We start from the raw sequence: 26133 nt of genomic DNA, 5'->3' as shown, positions 1-26133 counted from the left end.
ATCATACCTAAGCTTCCCTAATAGATAGGTTTACCTCTTACCTACTTATCATATATACCTAAATTAGGTACTATTATTATTTTTCCATAAATCAAAGTAGGTAAGTACGAGTAAAGCTAATAGGTACGTTTCTGGTTTACCGTTGAACCACACGACTTGGGACTTTGCCTCCGGTGGTGTCGATAGGTAGGTAGGATAGAAGTACACCAGTTGCTCTATAAAAGATGGCACTATAGTAAATTATTTATTAGGTAGGTACCTAGCTATTATTCGCGGCACGTAAGTTGAACCAAAATGTAACCATAGAAACGATCGCCATTTTAGATCAACTCGCCGCGTACGCTATGTACCTATTCGTAATTAACGTGAACGAAGCCGCGGGTAAGTACCTACATAAAAGCTTGTAAATGAACTATTTTGATTATCGGTAGGTAAGATGGTAGGTATTATCACAAAATGTTTTGAGGTTTACTTTATTTTTATTTTATTTTATTTTAAGAAGGCTTACAGACTAATAACATAATATGTAACAAAAATATATTTTCCAGTTGCTAATAACAAGCCTCCACAGATATATAATATTAACGATGAACTATTGTAATGCCTGAATGTGTTTTTTCTTTTTTTTTTTTTTTTTTTTTAATTATTAATATTATTTATTTGCTACGTGTGTATTTGAGTAATTATAATGAGTGTTATATTGAGTATAATTTTTATCGTAAAATCCATAAACACAGCTCAGAGACCAGTCACGGACACGATATTGTGCCTCAAGTTGAGGCCCTCAACTCAGGACTCACTTACGGCTTGCGCGTCCAACAGTTCCCGCTCGAACGGTCAATAGTGTTTGTAAACTGTGAGTAGGTATAAAAAGTGTAGTCTACATATTTTGTGGCTGTAGGTCTGTACTGTTCAAACTTTGAGTGCGAGAGCGCCGATTGCGCCAAAACATCGTGTGATGTCCGTGTCTCTGTGAGCGTTGCTCGAGCACGCTGTAGGTACCTAGGTATATTTATATTGTGGTCATCGCGCGTGGGCTCCGTGAGAAGGTACGCGACTAGGGTTGCCAACCATACTTTTTTATTATATACTTTATATTTTTATTATATATTTTTATTATATACTTTATTACGTACTTTATTTTTGGTAAACATACTTTCTAGGTACTTTTGTGACAAATATTTTATAATTAATATATTATATTTAATATTTTTTTTGACGTTCGAAAAGTGCTGTTTTGCAGCCAAGTTTGAATAAATGAGTTTTGATTTTGAATAAAATACATTTATACAAATACTGTATTTTCAAATCTTTACTTCCACCTAAAATGAAACAATAATAATTGAACAATTACAATTTGAAAAAACACGAATACGTTCTTTTTCAAATTGAATCAAGTTTGTTGCTGGCATATGCAATTTTTATTAAAAAAAAAAAAAATACCGTGTAATTATAACTTGGTATAATTATAATGTTATTTTTGTGGAACAGATTCAAAAACTTGGCGAATGGGGCAAAAAGGGCGTCTAAAACTAAGCGCCCGCAGGAAGAAGCTCAAAAGATCAGCGAGAGGATATTTCATGAATAAAGAAAATATTCCTCCAGTGCATGATACGTTCCAACAGTAAGTACGATTTATTTACACCGTTGCCATTTCTTCACATTCACGTAGATGAGGTAAGAGAGACTATGATAGAGCGTTTGAATGTCTTAGCAGTCTCAAAGTAGGATACAATAATGCCAAAACACAAGCGTGTCTATTCATCGCTAAAAGGAGCCCGTTCACCTTCACTCCTGCTTTTCGGAAGTATCATCACCTTTAGATGCTGAATATCTTCAAAACCACGAGGGTAGCAATTGGTAGCAACTAATGGTAGCTGGTAGCAATTAGGTAGCAACTCTCTATATGTATTTCGAGAGGATCTGAGAGTTGTGACAGGGATCCTGACGCAGACGTTCATTTCGACTAAAGTAGCTGCTAGAAAATTGTGCGTTCTTGCAAAGGCCCAGTGGTAATTCACACCGGGACATGATGTTTATACAAAGCACAACCCCGATCATGAGTGGCGGGATTGCAGTCAATAACTAGTTTATACTAAATAAATGTATGTGTTAAAAAAAATGAAGAGGTTTTATAACTATGGTAGTGTAAGGTGACTGACTATAGTGGACTTAGTACTAGTGTGCTTACGGAAACGCGATGCGTTACACGGCGTTTTGGGGGTTCGTTCAGCAGCGGGCCGCGTTATCGCACATAAGGTAATGTACGACAACCTGGGTGGCAACGCGCCGCGCAACGCGGCACATCTCCGTAAATAAGCACTTATAGCACAGTGGGTCTCGCTTATATAAATCCCCATTTTTTGTTTCAGATCACTTCAAGAAGCAATTTCGCCGCCTTTGTCGCATTTGCCGCAAACACCGCGGTCGGCGTTTTTGAGAATGTAAACAAACAGAAGAAAGCAACCTTATTTCTAAAGGAATAAAGTATTATTTTTATATGTTTCTGTTCCGTTCTTTGGTAAAAGCCGCTTTGCCTATTTTATTGTTTTATCTTTCATATTCGTTACAAAAATTGTGATCGAGTTACACGTCTCTACTGCTCTCTTCGTTCTTCGTATGTATAATGTCAACTAAAAAAAATGAGAAACGCTATTCGACACGAAAATAACTGTGTTACTGCTTAAAAAAATCAAAATGTTCAATAAAATCAATAAAATTGATTTCTAAATACATGTAATATATATTATAGATAAATAACACCCAGACAACATTTGTCCTGGGTGGGAATCGAACCCACGACCTACGGCATAGCAGTCAAGATCACTAAGTACTAGACCAACAGGCCAGTCAAACTGATTTTACATTGTGTTATCATAAAAAATGTTATTAGGTACCTACGCCTTGGGACAATTACTGAAATCCATGCGAGCATCACTAGTCGGTACCTCATAAAATAAGCAACTTCTATGAAATCTATACTAATATTATAAAGAGGAAAACTTTGTTTGTTTGGTTGTAATGGATAAACTCAAAAACTACTGGAACGATTTTAAATATTCTTTCACCATTAGAAAGCTATATTATCTGCGAGTAACATAGGGTATATTTTATCCCGGTGCGGGCAGTAGCTCCCACGGGACGCGGGTGAAACTGCGGGAAAACGGCTAGTATAAAATGATAACAGTATCTATTATTTTAGTACGAGTTAGTAAGCGCTTGCTGACTTTTCGGTAGCGAGCAGTACACAGCAGCATGTATGCATGTGTGTCTAATGTCGTTTTGATTCGTAACGGTGTTTGTATGCGTGTTTGTTTGCACGAAACGCATTGTGCAAATAGACTAGCGTCTAACTGCTCATCACTGGGGCTATCTCTGTCGCACATGATGTCAGATGAGACAGCGCGCTTTTTGGCCACGCCCCTGAGTGAGTTCGAGCCCGTGACTAGTTTAACCTTAAGGGTACAAACAAACACACACACACAAAAAAATGGTTCCTCATTATATTAGTACTTAGGTATAGTTTTCTAAAATAACACTTACAAAACACACCTCCTAACAGAGCCACCACTAGAATCTACAACATTAGTCAAAACCTAGATTCAATCTTCTAGAGACCATAATCATGACGTCATACTGTAGTACCCCCACCCCCCTCCCAACTTCATGACGTAATTAAATATACTCCGACACTTAAAAGTGGGGTCTCATGACGCGAACTTCGAAATGAGTTTTTCGAAGGTGTCTATAAGGATTCCAGAAAGTGGGAGTTCGATTCGTGCGAAAAACTTTTGTACCGAATGATTTATTTTTCGCGATAAAAGTGAGATATTTTTTGGGATTATTTCTTGCAGTAGATAATAAAGTGTGGGTTTTTTTCGTATGGACTTTTTTAATAGAATGAAAGCTTGATTGAATTGTAGATACTTTTCTTTATTCAGGTACATATTATGGCATGGGTAGAATAAATGTTTCTTATTTTCAACTTGAGTATATTCTTTTTTGCCCAAAAAATTAAGTTAAAAACAAATACAGTCAACGGTTATTCCCTACTTTCCTAAGATGTAAGTCCCACGACAAAAATAACACACAACCTTTGCAAACCTTTACTCTCTAATCTAAACATTTTAAAAATCGAATCTCAAAAATATCCGAACGGTATCCAATACAACGTATCGTGTGCACTGAACCTTAAAATCGTCCACTAGACATGCGAAATGGAAAACGTTATAAGGACCAGCACACACGACAAGTTTCGATATAAATCACTCGAGATCGTGACTTGGGTCCTTCTAATCGATGCGTGGTACGGAACGCATTTGTGAGAATCCATTATGGCCGACAGAATTGACAGATGTCGTGATATCGATCGGGTATCATCGACAAATGTTTATGTTTCAAGCACCAACTGTCTCTGTGGTCAATTGCATAGATAAGAAACTTTTATTTGGTAGGGTAGTCAAAATATAGCTTTTCAAGTGAAAGACATGAACATTTTGACTGTCTCAAATATTTTAACACATTATGTACAAGAAAAGGCACATATAACGGTATCATTGAGGAGTACACAAGGACTCGTAAAGACATGAGGAATAGCAATGAGAAATTACTTGGAACAATTACAGACAACGCTGATCAAACCATAAACTACGATGAAACTAATAAATATGCAGTAAATTACTAATTAAAAAAAAACACCATAAAACCGCACACCTATTAAACAACTATATAATACTTATTTCAAATTGAATTCGCGCCAATTCCCGCGTTTTTGTAATGGCGTCCGTGCGTTTCGCGCTCTTTTCTTCCGCCATTTTATTGGTCCTTCGAGCTGGATTTATGACTCGCGATAATTGTACGGCAATAAACACTTGCAATTCGAGCTTAATTAGATTTTAGAGGTCCACTTTACAATTTATAAGCCTTCATTTTATGTTGATAGGAATTTTGTATTATGTTTCTGTGCTATCTCGTAAAACTTAGATCCTTAGAGCCATGTTTTAAGTAGATGAGTAGAAAAGTTAATTTAAAAGTACTAATGAGTCATCATCCTCCGAGCCTTTTTCCCAATCATGTTGGGGTCGGCTTCCAGTCTAACCAGATTCAGCTGAGTACCAGTGCTTTACAAGAAGCGACTGCCTATCTGACCTCCTCAACCCAGTTACCCGGGCAACCCGATACCCCTTGGTTAGACTGGTGTCAGACTTACTGGCTACTGACTACCCGTAACGACTGCCAAGGATGTTCAATGACAGCCGGGACCTACAGTTTAACGTGCCATCCGAAACACAGTCAATGGTGTCTAAGATATACTTAGAAAGTACATACAAACTTAGAAAAGTTGCATTGGTACTTGCCTGACCTGGGATCGAACCCGCGCCCTCATACTTGAGAGGTTGGTCCTTTACCCACTAGGCCACCACGATATACAAAAAGTACAAAAAGTACAAAACACACAAAACAAAAACGACATACAAAAGTACTAATGAGTAAATATTGAAAAATAAAACTACTTAACTTCTTGTGTGTAAAATTGAAAAACAGATATTGAAAAGCGTTTAGTTTTTACGTCTCCTGTTATTTTCATTCAAATAAAATAATCAACTATAAATCCTTACTAATATTATAAATCGGAAAGTGAGTTTGTTTGTTTGTTTGTTCCGCTTTCACGCCGTAACTACTGAACCGATTGCTTTGAAATTTTGCAGACGTAAAGTTAGAAGTCCGGATTAAATAATAGGGTACTTTTTATCCCGAAAAAAATAGATATTCCCGAGGGAAAACAAAAATATTGTTTGCTTGATGGATGGATTGTAGATGGCGCTGTGTGTCGTTTAAAACAAGGTAATATATTGCAAACGAATATAAACATGTAAATTTAGAAGCTAAATGATACGATAATGAATCCCCGAAAATGAGGAATTCCCGAGGGATGATGTACAATTTGTTTAATCGTCTAAACTGTTTTTTTTTACATCTACTTATATATTGCAAACGAATATGAACATATAAATTTAGAAGCTAAATGATACGATAATGAATCCTCCAAAATGAGGAATTCCCGAGGGATGACGTACAATTTGTTTTATCGTCTTAACTGTTTTTTTTACATCTACTTATCCTGAAATAACTATAATTCAACGAATTACTAATTGGTATAAGTATTAGTTAAGTTATTTAGTTCTTGAGGTATGCGATAGATGGCGCTGGGTGTTTTTAAAACGTGGTAACGATGTGTTTTTAAAATACGTAAGAAGTGCAATGATATCTCGCGCTTTAACCTGTAGCTCATTGTTCAATCGCGAGCTTCCCGATAGCTCGATAGATGGCGTTGTGCTTTTCTGTATCGCGGTGTTAAGGTTCGCCGCGAATTAGTCTTAAGGTGTTTTGAAATCAGTGGGGCCCAGTAGGGCCAGGGCCAGCCGGGGGCCGGGGCTGCGGGTTGTTCGAAAGAGATACCGCGGCCCTGGTATATAAAAGGCCTAGAACGGAACACGACGATTTTAGTCGGTAAGAGTCTGACACTCCCTCACCGCTGCTAACCCAATTCCAACAGACCTCCCATTTCAATTTAAAAGACTACAATTTCCTATAAGGGTTTCATTTGCAATGACCATTAATAAAGCACAAGGCCAAACTCTAAGGGTTGCTGGAGTACACTTAGAAAAACATTGTTTTTCGCATGGTCAGCTCTATGTAGCGTGTTCCTGGGTTTCCAGTGCCCAAAATCTGCATGTTTTTGCTCCACAAAGGAAAACGTATAATATAGTGTACCATTCAGTTTTGGTTTAACAACTAATCGTATCCAGCGTTACATCGCGCTTCTTAGATTTTTCCGTGGGAATGAGAAGTTTTCTTATAGTTGTGATTTATACCGCAATATAACTGAATTCCACGCGGGCGAAGCCGCGGGCGGAAAGCTAGTAAGTACTAAATGAGTCTATGTATTGCTCGTTAAGATGAATAATTTATAATAAGTATGTTTTTCGTTAAGTGCCTCTTCTAAATGAACAAGTTTGATATTGTTATAAATTCTTGAATAATTTAACCAATAAGTTCACCTCAAAATATACGCATCTGCAACTTTGTCTTCAACAAAGCTTTTTGGGCTATAACGAACAAAAATTGTACTAGTACTAGGAATCAGAAAACACCATGTATATCTTCTAAAATATCATGTCCAAAGTTTGCAAAAACGCAATAAACAATATTGAATATAAAAACAACAAAATATACTGAACCATTTACAAAAAACACTCCTTAAATTGCAAAAGCTGTGAAAAAGCGATAACAAATGCAAATGAACTAAGAATTGAAAGGGATTATAAAAATCCCATAACATCTATGGTTTTCCATTGTTCTCATAGGAATCATTACGACTCACAAACTGTAATATAATCGGCCGATATGGTGGTGAGAAAAAAAAACCTATGTATTTGTATTGGCGACTGAAATTGGCAATTTAGATTCATATCGTCCAATTAGGGACGGTAAATGTTGCCAACAATATTATACTAACCGTATTCTTGCGGTTTTACCCGCGTTCCGTGGGCACTACTACCCAGCCTGTTTTACTCGGGAAGAGTGTAGCTTCTAAATGGATTCAGTAATTCCAGAGACACAAACAAAAAACTGTTTCCTCTTTATAATAATAGAAAAGATAGACTAGCTATTCCCCGTTATTCCACAAGCGTCCCAAGGGAACTACTATCCATATCTGGATTGAAGGTACTCTATGTTTTTTCTCGCCTGATCTCTTTCCGGTCGTGCCGGATTGCCATCCCATCGGGCTATGATAGTGAAGGAATAGGGAGTGCACCTGTGTCTGCGCAAATGCTTGTGTACTATAGTATGTCTTGCGCAGCTGGCTGATCTCCTTAAATGAGAACAGCTGCCGTGGCTGAAATCGGCCGTGGACGCCATTATGTTTTTTTCTATATGGCGTGAAAGAGGGCAAAAAATCAGATTTATACTTTGAACTCATCATCAGAATATGACGGTAATTCTGGCATATGAAAGCTCTTAAAAGGCACTTCATTCCAATTTATCACATCAATTTCAATTCCAGCGCAAACATGATGTTGCACTCATCATCATCATCATCTCAGCCATAGGACGTCCATTGCTGAACATAGGCCTCCCCCTTTGATCTCCATAGATATCTGTTTGCACTACTGTAACTAAACTAAAAAACCAATAGCACCACAAAAAATCTCAATAACCGAGAAATTTCACAAAAGAGTACGATATTCTTAATAAAAGCTGGTGCTAAATTAATATCAAGCCACTTAGGTCCATCGTGGTAATCAGGAATTTAGTCCAGCGTGCACTTAAAGGCAGAATTAATACGTACCATGCTTCCTTGTCACGTAAGAGGTCAAATGGGACAGAACCAGAGGTCCAAATACGTGTTCCAGTATTTATTTCTATTGCCATCTTGATAGGAATTGGAATTTAGCAAAAAAACTACGAAATCATGGGATAAGTTGAAGAGGTAGGTTGTGTTCTTAAATTCTAATGTACAGAACCTAAACGATTTATGAAAAAAAAAGTAATTAAAACCAAAAAACCTTATTATTCGGGTGCTGTTTTGGTGCCTCCTAATTTATTGTTACCCAAAAACATTTCCTCTAATTAACGTTGTAAATAGACCTTACGGAGGCCGAAAACAAAAGGGAAAATAAAATTATACTAGAGACCCATCCTGGCTCCGTTCGAGCGAACATAATGACATTAAACTTCCATTTAATGGGAATTGCTAAATCTTTTACGGAGATAGTGAGACAAAGAATAATCAAATGTATTGTCGCATATCTATTCTCATATAATAAACACGAAACGTTATTATTGTCTGTTTGTTGAGGCTCCGAAACGAATTATTAAAAAAAATGATTTAAAAAATTCACTACGATTTTAAAAAATTACTACGATTTAAAAAAAATCATTCATTGTGTGAAAGCCCACTCTTCTCGAATACTACCTATAGACTTTATTTTATCTCGGTACGGACAGTAGTTCCCACAGGACGCGGGTCACTACTAAACGACTAGTTGCGCATAAAAATACCATGAAATATCATATTGGTCATAAGAACAGTCATGAGTGACAAATAAAATAGCGATAGCAATCAATTTCTATAACCACACGTAATACATCACTCACATATATTGTATCGCAGAAAGAATTGTTAGGAACGCACTCATATATCGACGATTGGTCGACCGACCAAGATTTATCGATAGATACTTTATTCTGGTTGTTTCGTCGACACCCTATCGATGTCGACTGATGGCTGACAGTGGAATCTACTTCGGGATTAATTAACCTCTATATTTTACCCGACTGATGAAAGAGAGTCATGATTTTGCACCAAACAACACAGATTTTTGACAAAAACAGCAATAACAAAACGAAATACCTTTCCTTTTGATTTCGGCTTCAAATTTCTAATCCTACGTTAGGAATTTGAATGCTATGAGCTAGAAACATTCTTGGCCATTCTCATTGCAAGCAGAGTAAGTAGGCAAAATCTAAATGTATGAAAGAATGTTAAGTATGTGTGCAATTTAGTGTATCCGAAACGAAAAAGCAATGTACATCGCACATACCATGCGTAATACTTTTTATTTTCAAAATGTTTCCAACTCTATACTTTAAACAGTAGAAGAGAGACTAGAAAGGTTTTTTTCGTTTTGTGCTTAAGAGGGCTATCACAAATTTTCGCGAATTTAAACGTTTTATAGGTACGAGTTTTGATGCTTTGGATATAGTCACAATAAAAAAACAAAAATAAGATTAAGAAAGTTTGATCATTTATCTTGAAGGTGTTTTAAATAAATATTTTAATTTGTCCACGTACATCAGTAAAATCTTTGTCTCTGCAAAGGATGTTTCATAAAATGTTGCTTTTGGGTATCTTTTGATGCTTTGGCACTCCGAGGATATAGCAATTTAACCATTTATAAAAATGTTCAAGATACAACTATATCTTGTACTTTAAAGTGCTTAAATCAGTTTATTACAATTCATACAGTATTACACCAAAAATAATTCTATAAAACTGAGAGTTACTGACAATTTTCCGTACGAAACTATATTTTTTATCTATGAAAGTATAATCCAAATTCAAATAAAAAACATTTAATAATTAAGGTGGTATTGTTATAAAGCTTGAAAAAAAAAAATTGGTCTATTTAAAAGTAAAACAATATTTTAAAATAATTTTTGTTTGCAATGCAAAAATCAATATAAATCTTGTGACGCGCGGTGTTCAACTTTAGTCAGCGCCAAGCGCTTACAGAGGAAGGACGTATCGCTCACTGTTGCGCCGCGTAAACTCGCCGGAGGTCGAAAAATATAGCGCAACCTGCGCAACTAACACGTTTTGATACTAGTGACTTTTTATTTTATTTATTAGTTATAATGATCTGATTGAAATGTAATATATATAAGTATTAGCCCATGATATTCTAATGCGAAAATGTTATAGATAGGCTTCTCTTTTTTTGATGTTGGTTATAAAGAAATATGTACGTAAATGTCATCGTCGTTAGTTTCGCTGTTGCATAATAATGTAATTGGACTTCTTTGATTCTTGCAGGATAATGAAAGCATATTTAATTCAGACTATCAGACTCAATTGAATACCAGTACAAATAATATGGTAAGTATTTTTTGTCACCCGCAAAAGGTATACGTGACATATTTGTTTTAATAAACTATCTACATTCCTAGTTTTCATTGTTGCAGGAAAATGAAGATACAATACATGGAAGACGAATTATAGATTTTAATTTTTTTTATCAATCAATTACTTATAATTGATAAACATGGTGAAAAGTTTGGTTGTCGATTAAATAATTTAAAAATTGTAAACGATTACTTGTTTATTGTAACTCAATCGAGCTATTCTAGGTTATAAAATTCATCGGTACAAATAATATTTCATAAACTATAAAAACAATAAATTATTTCGGAAAAAAGTGGCAAAGTCTCAAGTTTGTTTGTGCCGCGTGGCGGTCCGCAGGTGTGCGTTGCGTATTTCACTAGACGCACACATGCGCAAGTGCTGCCGGCTATCGTCTAATTTACCCACAACTGAGCAATTCGATTTTGTAATAGCGCTCTTAAGTACAAATTAAATTGTTTTGCAAGTCTAAAGGAAGCAAAGAATGGATTATTTTGGATAATCTTCGCGTAGAAAATGGCGAACAGATCAGATAACTATTGGAAAAATAATAGTCAGTTTTTGAAAGAGTTGAATGTTGAAGTCAGCTTCCAGTCTAACCGTACGCAGCTGAGTACCAGTGTTTTACAAGAAGCGACTTCCCATGTGACCTCCTCAACCCAATACCCCTATGTTAAACTGGTTGTCAGACTTACTGGCTCCTGACTACACGTAACGACTGCCAAACCTGTTCAAATGATAGTCAATTGCAACTGGAATCCATAATTATCTTTCACCAAAAACCATGTTGATTAGTCACTCCGTTTCAAAGACCGAATCAAACATAGAAATTTGAATCGTATTACCAACATTATTAAGGCTCAAACTCCTACCGCAAGTCTGACTTCAGGCAATATTTCAGGCGCATCAAAGGCGGATTTTGACGGACTACTGAAAAATTTAACCGGAGTGATGTAGAGGCACATTAGGTGTCGCAAACTCGTATTTAAATGAGACAAATGACGGCGGGCTCAACTTATTGTAGGGTGCGTGTGTAGGAATGGTAGAACAGCGGGTGAAAAAACGCGAGGTATGAAAATAGGAAGTTATGCTATAATATTTAAGAGTTTTTTTGTTTGCGTTAATCTTAGGAACTGCATACTGCCTGGACCGATTTGAAAAATTCATCATCCTCCGCGCCTTTTCCCAATCATGTTAGGGTCGGCTTTCAGTCTAACCGGATTCAGCTGAGTACCAGTGCTTTACAAGAAGCGACTGCCTATCTGACCTCCTCAACCCAGTTACCCGGGCAACCCGATACCCCTTGGTTAGACTGGTGTCAGACTTACTGGCTTCTGACTACCCGTAACGACTGCCAAGGATGTTCAATGACAGCCGGGACCTACAGTTTAACGTGCCATCCGAAACACAGCCAATGGTGTCTAAGATATACTTAGAAAGTACATACAAACTTAGAAAAGTTGCATTGGTACTTGCCTGACCTGGGATCGAACCCTCGCCCTCATACTTGAGAGGTTGGTCCTTTACCCACTAGGCCACCACGACTTTTTGAAAAACTTTTTGATTTGAAAAATTATTTCAGTAAAATGTTAGGATAAATATGTAGCGTTAATTTAGTGAGACAATAAATCGAAGCTGAAACTTGTTCTACTTTCATGCATATACACATGCAGCAAGGGAAATGCAAATGCATATGACAAAAGAGATAGCTTACAAGCAACTGATAATTATTTCAGTGTTAGATAACCCATTTATCAAGGTACTATGTACTTTTTATCATGGTACGAGGAAAAGCTCCCATGGTTTCAAATAAATTGATTCTCGTCATGCTTTCAAATAAGAGGTCATTGTATTTAAGGGCTTTATGTAAATAAAGGTGTATTTTTGGAAGACGGTGTCACACCACAGAGCAAATATTTCACACTTCATTATAAAAAAATGTTTGTCCTAAAGAACATAATACTCGCTATTCGCGTCTTCCCATATCCTATCCTCAAAAGAACAGGAGCTCGGCTTTGAAAACTTGTTTGTTTCCAGTCGAGGGGGCGAGAACGTTTGTATTTTGGCATGAACCGAGCTCAAAAACAGTTTTGGAGAATTTCTACCAGACCAACTTAGCTTTGATATATGAATTTGACTTCAGTGAGTTCAAACGTGTTATTTTAGTTAATTTTCCGTTGTTATGAACCGTCATATCCTTTTTTGACTTTGATGTATAGTTAAAGAGGTTTTTGGGGGTTATTTAGTTATGTTGAAAGGGTATGTTAATTGTTTGAACTTAATTACTCGGAAGTTATTAACTAGCTGGTTCACGTGGTTCCACCCGCGTCCCTAGAGAGCTACTTTCCGCACCCGGAAAACAGTAGCTTATATGTTTTTGGCGTGAAATCGAGACGGACATACTTACTTTCACATTTATTATTTTAGCAAATATTATACTATTGTTTATCCAAAATTTACCACATTATAAAGATTGAAGGGTAGCATAGGAGGGTTGGGAATTTAATTACTGAGTTAATGTATAGCAGCTTATATTTTCTACTCTAATAAACACTCGTGCTGCGTCTAAAGTATAAATGACTTAAACACATAACGCTTCATCAAGATTCAAAATCGTTGAAATGTGCGAAAACACAATTTCTGATCTAATTTAAATCCCAAAAAATCTACCATCGGATCTATGCTGTTTATTTACGTATCATTGAATAATGCGCGTCCCCGACTCTTGCGCAACGATCATGGGTAGCAGTTATTGTTAGAACGAATCGGGGGCACGGCACTAGTTCACGATGACAAATAAACCAACAGATGAACTGTTTTATAGTGTGCGATATTGCAGCTGTAAAATTCGTATGTTTCTTGGACAGATGAATAAAACATAGTTAATTTTGGTGTGCAAAATGGGATGGATTGCCTGAAAGATGACATGAATAGAAAGGGAGTGAGTGTCAGTATAACGAGTGACAGAGGAAAATGGAAGAGGATGACATACTGCGCTGACCCCAAATAAAATTGGGAACAGGGCAGGAGGAAGAAGGAGAATTTCTGGGTGTGAAATAAGTGAAACTTTGACATAATAATGTCTTTAACAAGCGATACGTAAAATTAAAGTATACTTGTCATGAATCCCATTTTGAAATAGATTTGTTTATCGGGTACAATACCAATAATGCATATATTTTGAGTTAGCCGTGCGACATAAGTTACTTACTAATCCAGTTCCAACACATCATACAAATCTAAACTCCGGACTGTTACTGAAAAGCTCATAATCAAAGTGCAAACCACACAGCTCTAACACATCAACAATTATAAGTGTACTACACACATGCGACTTTAAAGAAGAAATTAAAACCAGAACAACAGAAAAAAATCTTGACTAACCTCACAGCAATTACTAAACAGCTCAAAATACCCTCACAAAGCATTTCATCACTTCCCAAACAACTTAGGGCCGTAAACACATCAGCGTGACAGACGCGCGTTTAAATCGCAAGTCTGTTTACACCATGGAGAAAGGAAAGAGCGGAGATGTCATAATGGGGAGTCTTCTGAGAAAGTAGAGTCGCCAATAGGTATGTGGGTGTTCGGAGGACGAGGAACTTTGTTGGCTACGACAACATACACCGTCTTTGGAACTCGGTCATTTTATGTAATACCATAAGGTATGTAGGCCAGGCGCCTACTTCTAGGTCATCAACGCCACGTACGTACTAAGGCCACCGTCCTTATCAAATCGATTAGTTACTAATGAACTAATGAGCCGTTCGGGTTCCTTAAGACATCTATACTTATAATCTGGCAATATTCTTGTAGGTGTTACGCCTTCTTGTTGGTCAAATAACGTACGGTGGGCGTGACCAAAACGATGAGTTACTAAAACCAAAGAAGCATTAGGTTTCCTGGAGACATCTGTTAAAGATTGGTTTTGATTGATTGGTGATTTTTTTTTTTCTAAAAAAAGTGCGTAACCAGTAACCTTTCTCGTCCCCCGAACACCCGCATTTTGGTGACGCATTCTTAGGAGACTTTACATACTGACATTTCCGCTCGTCATTTCATTCTCCATGGTGTAAACACATCAACAATAGACGAGCGTTTAAATCGCACGTCTGTTTACACCCTTTGCTTGGTTCACAAAGACAATGTTTATTATCATTCATCTGCTTCTAGTTGCTGTAAATATTTACTTTGAGTGACTTCTTGTGGAGAGATTTGAAAATAACATGCGATTTAAAAGAGGACAAGGTCTTAACTGTATACAGATCGGTACTTAATACAAGCGGTCTAAATACAATTTTGACATCTGTCAATTTGGATCGCCATATTATTGTTTCCGTCATTCAACTGTCAATAACGCAGGCTTGCTTGTAAATAGTATTAAGATAAACGTCAAATTCAGGAATTGTTTTTTTCCTTTATAGCAAGGATTTTGCAATTCGGATTTATCCTAACCAATATACATACATAGTTAATATAATTCAAGAAAATAGATATTTTGAACGATTATATTGGTGTTATTGATTCAAACCCCATCACTTGAGATACTAGTGCCTCAATACTACTTATAATCCATTTTCAAACTGCTTATTTCTCGTTCATACTTTATCCTATAAATAAAAACTTAAATACCCCACTCTATGACTAATCTTTAAACAAAACAGTGATTAAGGCAAGCAACGGGAACCGAACCTGCGACCGTAACGAACCGGCCAATGAATGTAATAAGTATTTAAGTGTTTGCTTTCTATGCATCGTGGGAATTTCTTAATAAAAGTTAAGTTAGATTTTGTACTTGATTTTGGAGGATTTTTTTCTATTATATTCTAAGAATATGCGAAATCAAATAACTGTGTCCCCTGTTTGTTAAAACCACAAACAATTTACATTCAACGAGTTTCTCCTTGTTTCGAAAGGCACGTCATACTGTGGGTTCCACAGCTGTCAACTTTGCCAGTCCTTGCGAGTACTCAGAATCCAGAAAGTCTCACAAGCATTCTAGGCTGAGGAAGTCAGATAGGCCTTCAGCCATCTAAAACCCTGGTACATTGCTGCATCCAATTAAGACTGGAAGGCTGTACTAATCACCCACAAAACTACTTACCTTCTTCAGTTCAAACTACCCCTATAACTAAGGCCTATACACCGAAACCACAAGCAGTTTTTCTTAAAACAACCGTTTGCTTATGGCCTGTTACCGTATAGTCAGAGAGCTCTCAGCTACCGAACATTATACAGCTAACCTGACGTTGATTGGTCTGTCATTCGGCCACATCAGTCAGACTGCATTGCAGACGCGAACCGTGCCAAATGTTCACCGCAATCAATTCGCTATCACTTAGTTAACGTTAACTGCAGATTTGTAAATATGGACGTGTTTTTATCCGACCACTGAATTTTTTGGTTTGGTTCGATTTTTGTAGTTTTTTGTCCAATGTGGGTTTAGATTTAAGTGTGTTAAAGTAAATATATCTATCTGTGTTTATTTAATTTTCACTTTTATTTTTCAGCATTAACCCTGTGGGTTTTACTTAATTATCAATTTAACTATCAAAGGATATAATTATGTTATTGGCCCGAGTGACAAGCCAGATTTGGTAAGAAGAAGAAAATTAGATTTATCAAGAAATGTAAACGTATGTCTTTGGATACATCGTGTAAATACTAACACCCGACTTTATACACATACACATACCGATGTTATGTAACATGGTCAATATTCTGTAGCAATATAGTTTCTGTAGTTAGTAATATCCTATACTCCATGAAACACACCAGTCAGCCGTATATTGTTAGACCAAGAGCCAACCAACAAACGAGCCTGATGATTTAAATACCTTCAACAATAGCCAGCAAGATTCACCATAAATTTCAGTCTAGACTCAAACTACGCAGACGCATTCTAACAATCTAAGCAGGGGAAATATTTCTAACATTTCCAAGTAACTTAGACGATTTCATTTCCATGGGATTTCCTACAAATCTGCATAACTTTGAGCGCGAACGATACCGGGGCAATGGAGCTACCATTTTACATGTAAATTTCACTTGGTACGCATTTACAAGGCATACATTACCGGCTTTCTTCACCTCGTTTCGTTGGAATGGGAAGAAGACGAGCAATGTATAATGCTAAGCTTAAAGGAACGATCTATGAACCAGGTGTTTGATAGTGTACGTTGTGTGACACACGGTCGCTGAGATTGATGAGCACATTGTATAAAAAATACCGAAAATATTATAAAGTGTTAATTATAAATTAGGGGTAAATAGAAAAACGATCTGGTAGAATAAATAGAGCACCCAATGAATCTTAATGCATTAGTGACCACTTCTGTAAATGGGAAAGCTTGCAGACGGCTTAAAGGTCTTTTGTCACCACTTCGCGCTTGAACAACACACTTTATAGGTAACTCTTGAACTGTATCAAGGCTTACATAGATACACTTGACAAAGGGCGGGGACAAAAGTGGTAAGTGCTTCGCAAGAGACAATCACTCTATTCGCACCTGTTATCCTTGCAAAGGTGTCGCAAAAGCCTACATACCCACCAGGAGTGTATCAAAGGGAAACTTCATCTGAAGAATTAGCCTTTGAGTTTCTACGTGACTTTGGTTTCAGGCGCTCTGTGGCTTTAGCTGACAGTGATGGATGAAATGCTGGCCATTTCAAAGAGGCCGTATATTTTTTCGAGTATAAATACTGATTTATGTGACGAAAGAGGTAAAAAAGTGTGTAAAGATGTGTGCTTGTATCAATTTATTATGTTTTCAGCAGAATTCCCGAAAGAACCACAGTTAGGCTAGCCTTCTGAATAGTCTCAAATATTTTACCAGATTGAGTGACATAAAGTAGTGTCATCCATTTAGTAACTTTATTTGATTACCCAATACATAGAAGCCATTAATCCGAACGAATGAGTTGAGAATTTAGTAAATTGTTAACTAAACCTGTGAAATTCTGTATTCTAAACTATTGTAAACGCAATAATTATATTAACGTATATTATTACTATAGTAATATTTCAATTAACAGGAGATCGAACAAAATCGACGCCATTTTGTCCAACAAATTCCCATACCTCTATCCTTCACTACCGTATGTCACTTAGAAAATCGGTGCACCGCCAAAGTCCGGACATAGTTAGCGGCCCGCACATTTAAATAACTTGCAAATTATTCCGCTGGGCCGCACACCGCTGAGCCACGCATTGTTTAAGGACCTCTTTTAGCCTGTCCTATCTATTTTACTGTTAACTCTGTTGGGAAAGCGTGTGAATCTTTTGTATTGTAGATAGGTATTGGGCTAGGGAGTGTTGTTTCTTGCCGCTTCTTCTCCATAAGACCCATTTATTCAAATCGTGAACCTGGCTATAGACGTTTCATAACAATCTGTATGTCTAAGTATATGAAATAAAAACCTTTAACATTTGACTATCGGGTTATCTAAGATACCTGAGCGAATGGATGCAGATCAGAAGATCGATTAAAAATTAGTCAAACACGAGTCTATATTCAGTAAAATACAACGTGTCGGAAATTGAACCACAAGAAAACTAATCCAAACCAAAGTTTCAATAAAAGCCCGTTCTGCTGTACACAGTAAAGTTTCGTAACTTATCTTCGGGCGCCTATTAAAATTATGCTCTTAAAGTATTGTCGAGATTTTAAAGCAAGCACATAGTCTATTCACGTCACTGCTAAATTCTCACAGTAATTGTAAATACCAAAGCAATATAGTACATAGTACGAACCAGCTTCCCCTTAACTGATATCTCACAAGCAGTTTATGTAAGACAACTTGCTGAAGATATGTAAATTTGGTAACATCATAACGTGCATACCAGTCCATATATTATCAACTAACTACAGCGTTATGTAATCCTGGTGCATTTAGATGCGTTGGCCTAAATACTTAATGACACAAAGAGAGGATTTTAGAATATATAGAGACTTTACAGTTTTGCATTTTAAACCGATTTAAGAAGGTAAAAGAGGATACTCTTTGTGAAATGTTGTAATATTAAATAGAACAGCCATTTATCTCCCATGTAACTTTATCCATTTTTGATTACGCTCATATTAGCTGCACTTGTAACTATGTATGTAAGAAAATCTTGGAATCTTAATTTGACCCATTATGTATTTCGACCTCCTAAGCAATCAATGCCATTCATATTTGTTCTTTCTCTAGAACACTGCAAAGAGTATTTAGCTTGAATTTTCCCTACAAATGACCTACGTCCAACAAAGCCTAGAGGAGACAGAAAACATCTGCCAAAATGTTGTCTGGACCTCAATTTCCAAGGACTAATTAGGGTACGTGTCGAAACCGACTTTGGGAGTTTGCGCAAAAGCCTTTTTATCGTCCACGGATTGATTGCAGGGAATTACTCAAGGATTTTTTCCTTTCCTTGTCCTAAAGATTGACTATGGTACATTAGTTAATGTTTAAGATAAAAACGATTGATGCTCCAAAGTTTAGCAGTTGGGAAGTCAAAATTATGGCTCTGCTGTTAATTTTGGCGTTTGGAGTTCGACGATTAAGGGGACATGAAAAATTTTTAAACACTATTTTATGGTTTTGGAATTGCTGTTAATTTTTAATTTTTGTGAAACGTAAGTTGGTCTGAAATCGCAAAAATATTAACGTGATTTTACTACTATATCACAATTATTTTTTAATAATTCAATCTTCGAAACGAAAAGGTCAACTCAGTCATTATCAACGGTTCAAAAAACTTTGTGTTTGTTCTTTAAAAAATACATAATAAACAAAGCGAAAAAATTCGACACCAGTGATCACAAGTTTTTTGTCCTTTTTAACGCCTTCAAAAGACTACTGAAAACTGTAATTGCAGGAGTCCGTTAATTAATAAGGGTCTTCAAACTTTAAAACTTCAAAGATTGTAGCAGGGTTGTCGTGACCTAGTTTTGGATGAAGAAAAATAAAGCTACAGTTACATAACCCATCGTGTTCTTAATTTTAAACAAACTTTCAGTCTAAGTTATGAAAACTGGTGACCACCTCAAACGGATATTTACTATTCTCAAGATCAGATAAGACCCTTGAAAAACACGTCATTTATGATTGCTAAATCTATGACAGAAGCTCTTGTCAAGTAATATTATAATTTACTTCTAGTCGCAGAACTAATTCCTCGAGCCCGCCAAGGCCAAGGCCTGCGGGACTGCGGGATTGTTTGAAAGAGTTATCGCAGCCCTGGTACATACAAGGCTTAAGAAGGAACATGATGGGTTTAGTCAGTAAGAGTCTGACACTCCGTCGCGCTGCTAACCCACAGCGGACGGGGTAATTTGACGAGCAAATAGCTCTTTTCTAGGTAAAAAGGGTAAGGTATTTTTGGCATCCCTAATTTTGCAAAAGATGGCATGGACGTAGCCCAACGAGCTTACAACACAAGGGATCCAAAACTCTTTGTTAAAGACACAAGTCAAAAGTTTTTGAGTAATTACACTTGATTTTCTTCGCCTGTTTGGATCTTAAATGACAATTGGATTAATAATCATGACTGAAACCTTTTTGGAGAACATTTTTGAAGTTTTGGAACGAATCTTATTACATTCATGCGGATATTTTATAGGGTTCAATGATCAGTGAAGTAAAGTTGGCCTTCTAACTGTCAGTGCACGGGTGGGTGGAAAGGAACGAGCTTCTAGAAAAAGTCTATCAGTTGTTAAGGTATATATAAAAAGGGTATATAAAATGTAACGTCCAGGAAATTTTTGACCCTTCACCTATGTACCTACTGCAACTAATCTTAAGTCTGATTGAAAACATTTGTCAGGCACTAGCTGTCTAGCATGATGATCAACTGGATCTATGACGTAAGACCTAACTATTATCAGCTCTATTCAGTATCAAAAATTATGATCGTTATTATCTTTCTATCTATTATGTTTTCTATGGGGCCTAGTTGCCTAAATTAAAGGCATAAATAAGTAAAATAAATTATTCTCTAAGCAAAGCACTCACCTCCATCCTCAGGAATGTTGAGCAACTTCTTCGCACCAGGACTAGGACCCCTGACCGCAGACAGGGCTCTCTGCAGCGTCTCACTGATGGGCTTGCCTCCAGCACACTGCCCTAACACGGTTACTATCACCAAGCACTTCACCACACTGATCCTGAACCCCTGAACTCTTCGCCAGCTGGAATCTTGCTTGCCCATTTCAAAGCGGTTTGATGCCATCGGTGGGAGACCGGATCCAGCTACATTTTTCGTGGCATCTGTAACAAAAGAAAGGAAGGTTAGTCATTGATAGAAACTAAAATGAATCAGCAAAATCACGTATAAATTGCATTTGTATAATTAAAGCAAAAATATCCCTTTTCTAAAGTCTACGTAACATTTTAAACGATGTGGTTTTTTTTCACAGAAGAGTGAGAATTATTGAAAACTTGAGCGATTAAGAGCACACTGCAAACTTTTAGTCGGTTGGTTTAGAAGCATAGAATTCTAGCACAAACATTCTCAAGTACTCTGAAAGAATTTCTGCAAATTCTTCGACACATCACTAAAAGGAAAATATTGATGTGGTGGTATTCATCAAGAGGAATTAAAATATGTACTTGGAACTGGATAAATGGTCTTTCAGACTTGAATATCGTATGTATGTGGCATAAAGAGAGAACCTTAGTTCTATGGACAGACTCGCATTGTACAGGACTTATAAATTAATTGCAATTCATCAAGGGAAATAGAACTTGATTTAATTAGCTCTAAGCATTAATTCAGTTTATGACTACGTATAATGTATTATGAGTTCTAGCAAAACTGTGGATTCATTCTTCATTCATTCATTTCAGTTTAAGTAAAACACTATATATCATACGACATTTCATAATGAAGTTCCAGTTTATGTCTTCCATTATCAGATCAGTTCGAAAGGACCATATTATTGTTTTGCCATGAGAACCACATACATCCACCAATTTTCATGTCACATTTCTTTGGAAGATGATTATAAAGGAACAGGTCCACCTAATAACAGCGTGTCAAAAACCTAACTCGTCTTGGCAGTCTGGTAAAACAACATGACATTTCAAAATAATTCACATCAAATACCTAATCATAATATCATAAATAGGAATCGCCTAATTAAATTAATTAGTATTCCAATTAATAACGAAAATACTCAGCAAGCCAAACATTAGCCCTATATTGTTTGAAATAATTTTCGTCTTTATTTCGTTAATTGGTGTTGGATTCAGGCCCTATTATTTATTTAATTCGGCTCAAAAGGTCTTTATTATTTAGATTTTAGCCTATTTTAGCTATGCTATAGAAACTGCCATTAGCCTATATATAGTTTAATTACTGCGCAGAACTGGTCTAAATTGTTCATTAAAATACTTAACCCTAAAATTATATTAGCATCTTGATATGAAATATTTTTCACGTAGATATTTCATTATTTTGAGAACGACAGAAAAGGGTTTCTTTATACAAGGTGTTGATTTGCATTTGTGCCATACTTCAGGAGGAGGTCATACAATACGTTAATAATCGATTGGAATTACAGTAGACGGGAAATAGCTAATATGCACTGCTTTTTTTGTCATTGTAATGTCGTAGTATTTCAGAAGTAATCCAATTTTATGAATAGTCGTTGCGTATGCTTTGTGTTTGCGTTTGTGTGAGGGCGCAGCACGGTTTTAAGGCCAGAACCACACGGGCGAAATTTAAATACGGCTAGATAACATTGACGGAATTCCGAAAAAAAAAATAAAAAAAAAAATTTCGTACCAATTTTTTTGTTGATTTGTGTCGAGAATCAGTAGCACAATTATGTCCTTGAATGTGGCACGAATGCAAATCAACAGCTTGTATATTTAGACCAAATGAAAAATATTTGTATTTATAATACTTTATCAGCAAAAGTGATTTTTTACAAATATTTTTTGTTGAAAGCATAGAAGAGGTTGCTTTTACTAATTCTATAAATTTAAAAACAACTGTCTAGGTTGTATTAGTACTTTAACTACTAAAATAATGTCTGACCCGAATATGACCTTAAAAAAATTGTAAGTGTAGTAACTACACAATGTACAACTACACAGCTGAAAGACATTCACTGCTGGACTGCTGTCTCCCCAAAGCGGGGGGAATTTGCCCATATTCATCGCGCTGGGCATGCGTGTGTGTTGGTGAGCGCAGTGTGGGATAGTTTTACCTTCAGAGATGATTATGATGTAGAGATCATGATATATTTTCATATTAATTACTTTGTGTGATGTAATATATTTATGTTTCATACTATTTTACAAATTTGTTTCCACCTACCATCGCTTTCTCTCCGCCACCCAAAGGTAGACTGGTAGAGAACGCCTAAGGTGTTAAGTCCGCCATTGTGTATGAAGTATTTAAATAAATAAATGATGAGATTTAAGTGCACTTGTATATACGAGCATACATATTAAGTTTCTACCCAGCAAATAGTTTCCTAAGTAACTGCTTATGACAGTAATAACTAAGCAGTTTCCCTCATATATAAATTAATGCCAACTTCATACGATCTAAGTAGTAAAAGTTCCATTCAAATGAAAGTTGATATAGGTATAATATGATTTTAAACCGTATGCAAGTTTCTGAATGTCGGAATTTGAACGTTTTCAATAATGTCTAGAGTTCGTTCAAGTGTAAGGAAAGACGGAAATCAGAAAGTACTACAATTATAATTATGGTTCTGCATAGTTTTCCAGTGGAAGTAGGTACATATTAAATCTTTTTTAAACTTAAATTCATTTTATAACTTTACTAATCACTAATTTATAATCCTTACTAATATTATACATCCCTACTAATATTATAAATGCGAAAGTAACTCTGTCTGTCTGTCTGTTACGCTTTCACGTCTAAACCACTGAACTGATTTTAATAAAATTTGGTACAGATATAGAGTTGACCTTGAGAAAGAACATAGGATAGTTTTTATCCTGGACTTTTGAAGAATTCTCTTGGAAACGCGATAAAACCGAACTCTACGCGGGCGAAAATATATGAAAAGTAAATAGAGTCTAGCTTTGGATTGCAGGTGAAGCCGCAGGGAACAAGTAGTATTGGTAAGTATAAATAAATACTAACTTTAGGATGAGGATAACTACTAGAACTAAGTACTTAATACCTACATAAAAATCGTGTTTAAGTAACAGCAGAAGTTTCGAAAAAGTTTCCGATTTACAACTAGGTCCAAAGAAACAGCATTATAAATGGATAAACTTCAACGTATGGATGCACCGACTTCAGACTTTCAGACTTTCGAAGTCAGAACTTCAGAATCCAAGTTCTCACACGTTGGCGCTATTGCGGCTTTGTTAGCTTTTTCTTTATAAAGCTATCTTTTACCGGAGTTATCTTTTTTCTTTTATCTTTGAACTCTTGAAAGTTGGATAAAAGATTGCAAAATATATGAATACGACATGTTTCGGTGAATGATACCGATTAACGTTTTTTTTTTCATACTCTATTCTATAAACGAATTGTACTGAAGCTTTATATTTCAGCTTATATTTTTTATTTGTAACACACATTATGGAATGCAAATAAATGAATATGAATTGCCATAGAATGCCATGAAATACAAACCATGTATGTGTATATGATATTTGTAGCCCGATCGGGGTTAGACAATTTTTATAAATAAACAATCTTATTTAAATGACTTATGTCCATAGATAGGTACAACGACTGGTCCTGCCAGTATCCCATTTTTATTTGGTGTCGGCGCAGCATGCTTTCGTCTTCCATACTTTTCTGTCTGCCGTCATCTCACAAGTAACATTCCTTCTAGGATTTATTCAAGATCCTATTTATCAAATTGCTGGAGACTTTAGTAACTTTGACCACTAGGTTAAGACTTAACATCTCTCAATGGATAAATCAAAACCGGATCATATCTAGTTTCACAAGAAAAGCTGCCAAATACAGGTGTTTCATCACAATTTCATTAAAGAACGTTAGTTATTGAAGAGCTGCCATAATTAACACATTTAGTAACATTGTTTGTTGTGCAAAAGTAGGATAAATCTTGCGGTACTTATTAATGAACTCTCAAAGTTTTAGCTAAAACAAGAATGGTTATAATGAGAAATGGGGAATTTGTGGTCGTCAAGTTAAGGTACCTACGCCTACATCGGTTTTGGGTTATGTTCCCGCATATGTTAAGTATTACAGTGAAGAATGTGGGTCTTATATAGTTGTATATTTATAAATATGTATTTATCTGTATTGAAAAAAGGTTTTATAAGTCGTGTGTCAAAATTAAATGCTCCAAATTACAAAACTCTACATGCGTCTAAGGTTTCAAGTAATGGATAATAAGTATACTTTCATAAAGACAATGTTGTATCAACTATGAAGGTATTCAATTAGAGAGCATACTGTTCTTATAACTTAAGGCGGCCAACCGTCCCGCATTCTGCGGGACCGTCCCGCAATGCTTGACGAAATCCCGTTTTGAAATTATTAGTAAAATAGTCCCGCAAAACGTTGTATGCGTCCCGCATGTCCCGCATCCCTATTTTTCTACCACGCTTCTACACAACACCCACCTGCGCGCACGCTCAACAGTGCAGGAACACAGATTACCTATAATATAATCTCGTTCTCTTTATTTCTACTGAACTCGTGAGGCCTAATGATTTTGAAAATAAGACATTAGTGCATGCTGTGACACGATATTGATAGATTAAATTATAGCTTTTTGCTTAAGCCGCGTACGCACGTACGAACAAATTTGTTGCGTTACATGATATGCAACAACTTGGTTCGCACGTGCGTACCACTATCGAACATCGAACACTCTGTTCGTCAAACATGTTCGCGGCGATCCTTGTAGTGTGTTCTATATGGACGGTGTTCGAAGAGATTTAATAAATGTTACGCTACAAAACTGTTCGTATACCTAGATCTGGGCGGGGTGCGGGCGCGGCAGAGGGCCTACCCGTACCTCAGTTCTCGACGAGTAGCCGTCAAGGTTATTCGCGTGCTATGTTTATTATTAAAAACATCCCTAAGTTTTCCAGTCATGGCCGACGAAGAAAATTTTCAACGGCGCCGTCATGGCTACTAAGATAGAGTTCACGACTGTTGTTCACGAACTCGACTCGAACTATGTTTGCGTTCGTGTTCGAATATGCCGTCCATACGTACGAACCAAATGTTCGGGTCTGGTGTTTGTGTTCGCTATGTTCGTGTTCGTACGTGCGTACGCGCCTTTACGGTTTTTATTTTATCAGTTCCGTCCGATCATTTTTCAATGATCTGATGAATTTCTTTTCACGAAAGGTTAAGTCCCGCATTCAGTTTTCGGAAAGTTGGCCGCCTTAATAACTTAACCTGTACAAAGTGTACAATATCAAATATTGACGCCTACATGATCGATCCAGAATTTAGATAAAGTTAAACATTTCAAACAAAATAA

At 36.4% G+C, this 26133-nt stretch overlaps 1 protein-coding gene and 1 long non-coding RNA gene across 3 annotated transcripts in view; one reads left to right on the top strand and one right to left on the bottom strand.

Moving 5' to 3' along the window:
- LOC124642762 overlaps window positions 1–26133 on the bottom strand; it is a 662223-nt gene that overhangs the window by 430499 nt on the left and 205591 nt on the right. For both annotated transcript variants that reach the window (XR_006985814.1, XM_047181399.1), the window contains exon 2: window positions 20684–20938. Coding sequence is in view for 1 of the 2 variants with exons in the window: in XM_047181399.1 (XP_047037355.1) it covers window positions 20684–20900 (217 nt within the window). In the remaining variant the exon portion in view is untranslated. The remainder of the gene's footprint in view (window positions 1–20683; window positions 20939–26133) is intronic.
- LOC124642769 lies at window positions 10183–10809 on the top strand. Its single transcript, XR_006985816.1, has 3 exons — window positions 10183–10393; window positions 10601–10663; window positions 10750–10809. It is a non-coding gene; the product is annotated as an uncharacterized LOC124642769 (long non-coding RNA).

The sequence above is a fragment of the Helicoverpa zea genome, chromosome 25 (assembly GCF_022581195.2).
Source record: "Helicoverpa zea isolate HzStark_Cry1AcR chromosome 25, ilHelZeax1.1, whole genome shotgun sequence".
Taxonomy (NCBI): Eukaryota; Metazoa; Arthropoda; class Insecta; order Lepidoptera; family Noctuidae; genus Helicoverpa; species Helicoverpa zea.
Note: the sequence above shows the minus strand (reverse complement) of the source record. Positions and strands in the feature narration are given on the sequence as shown.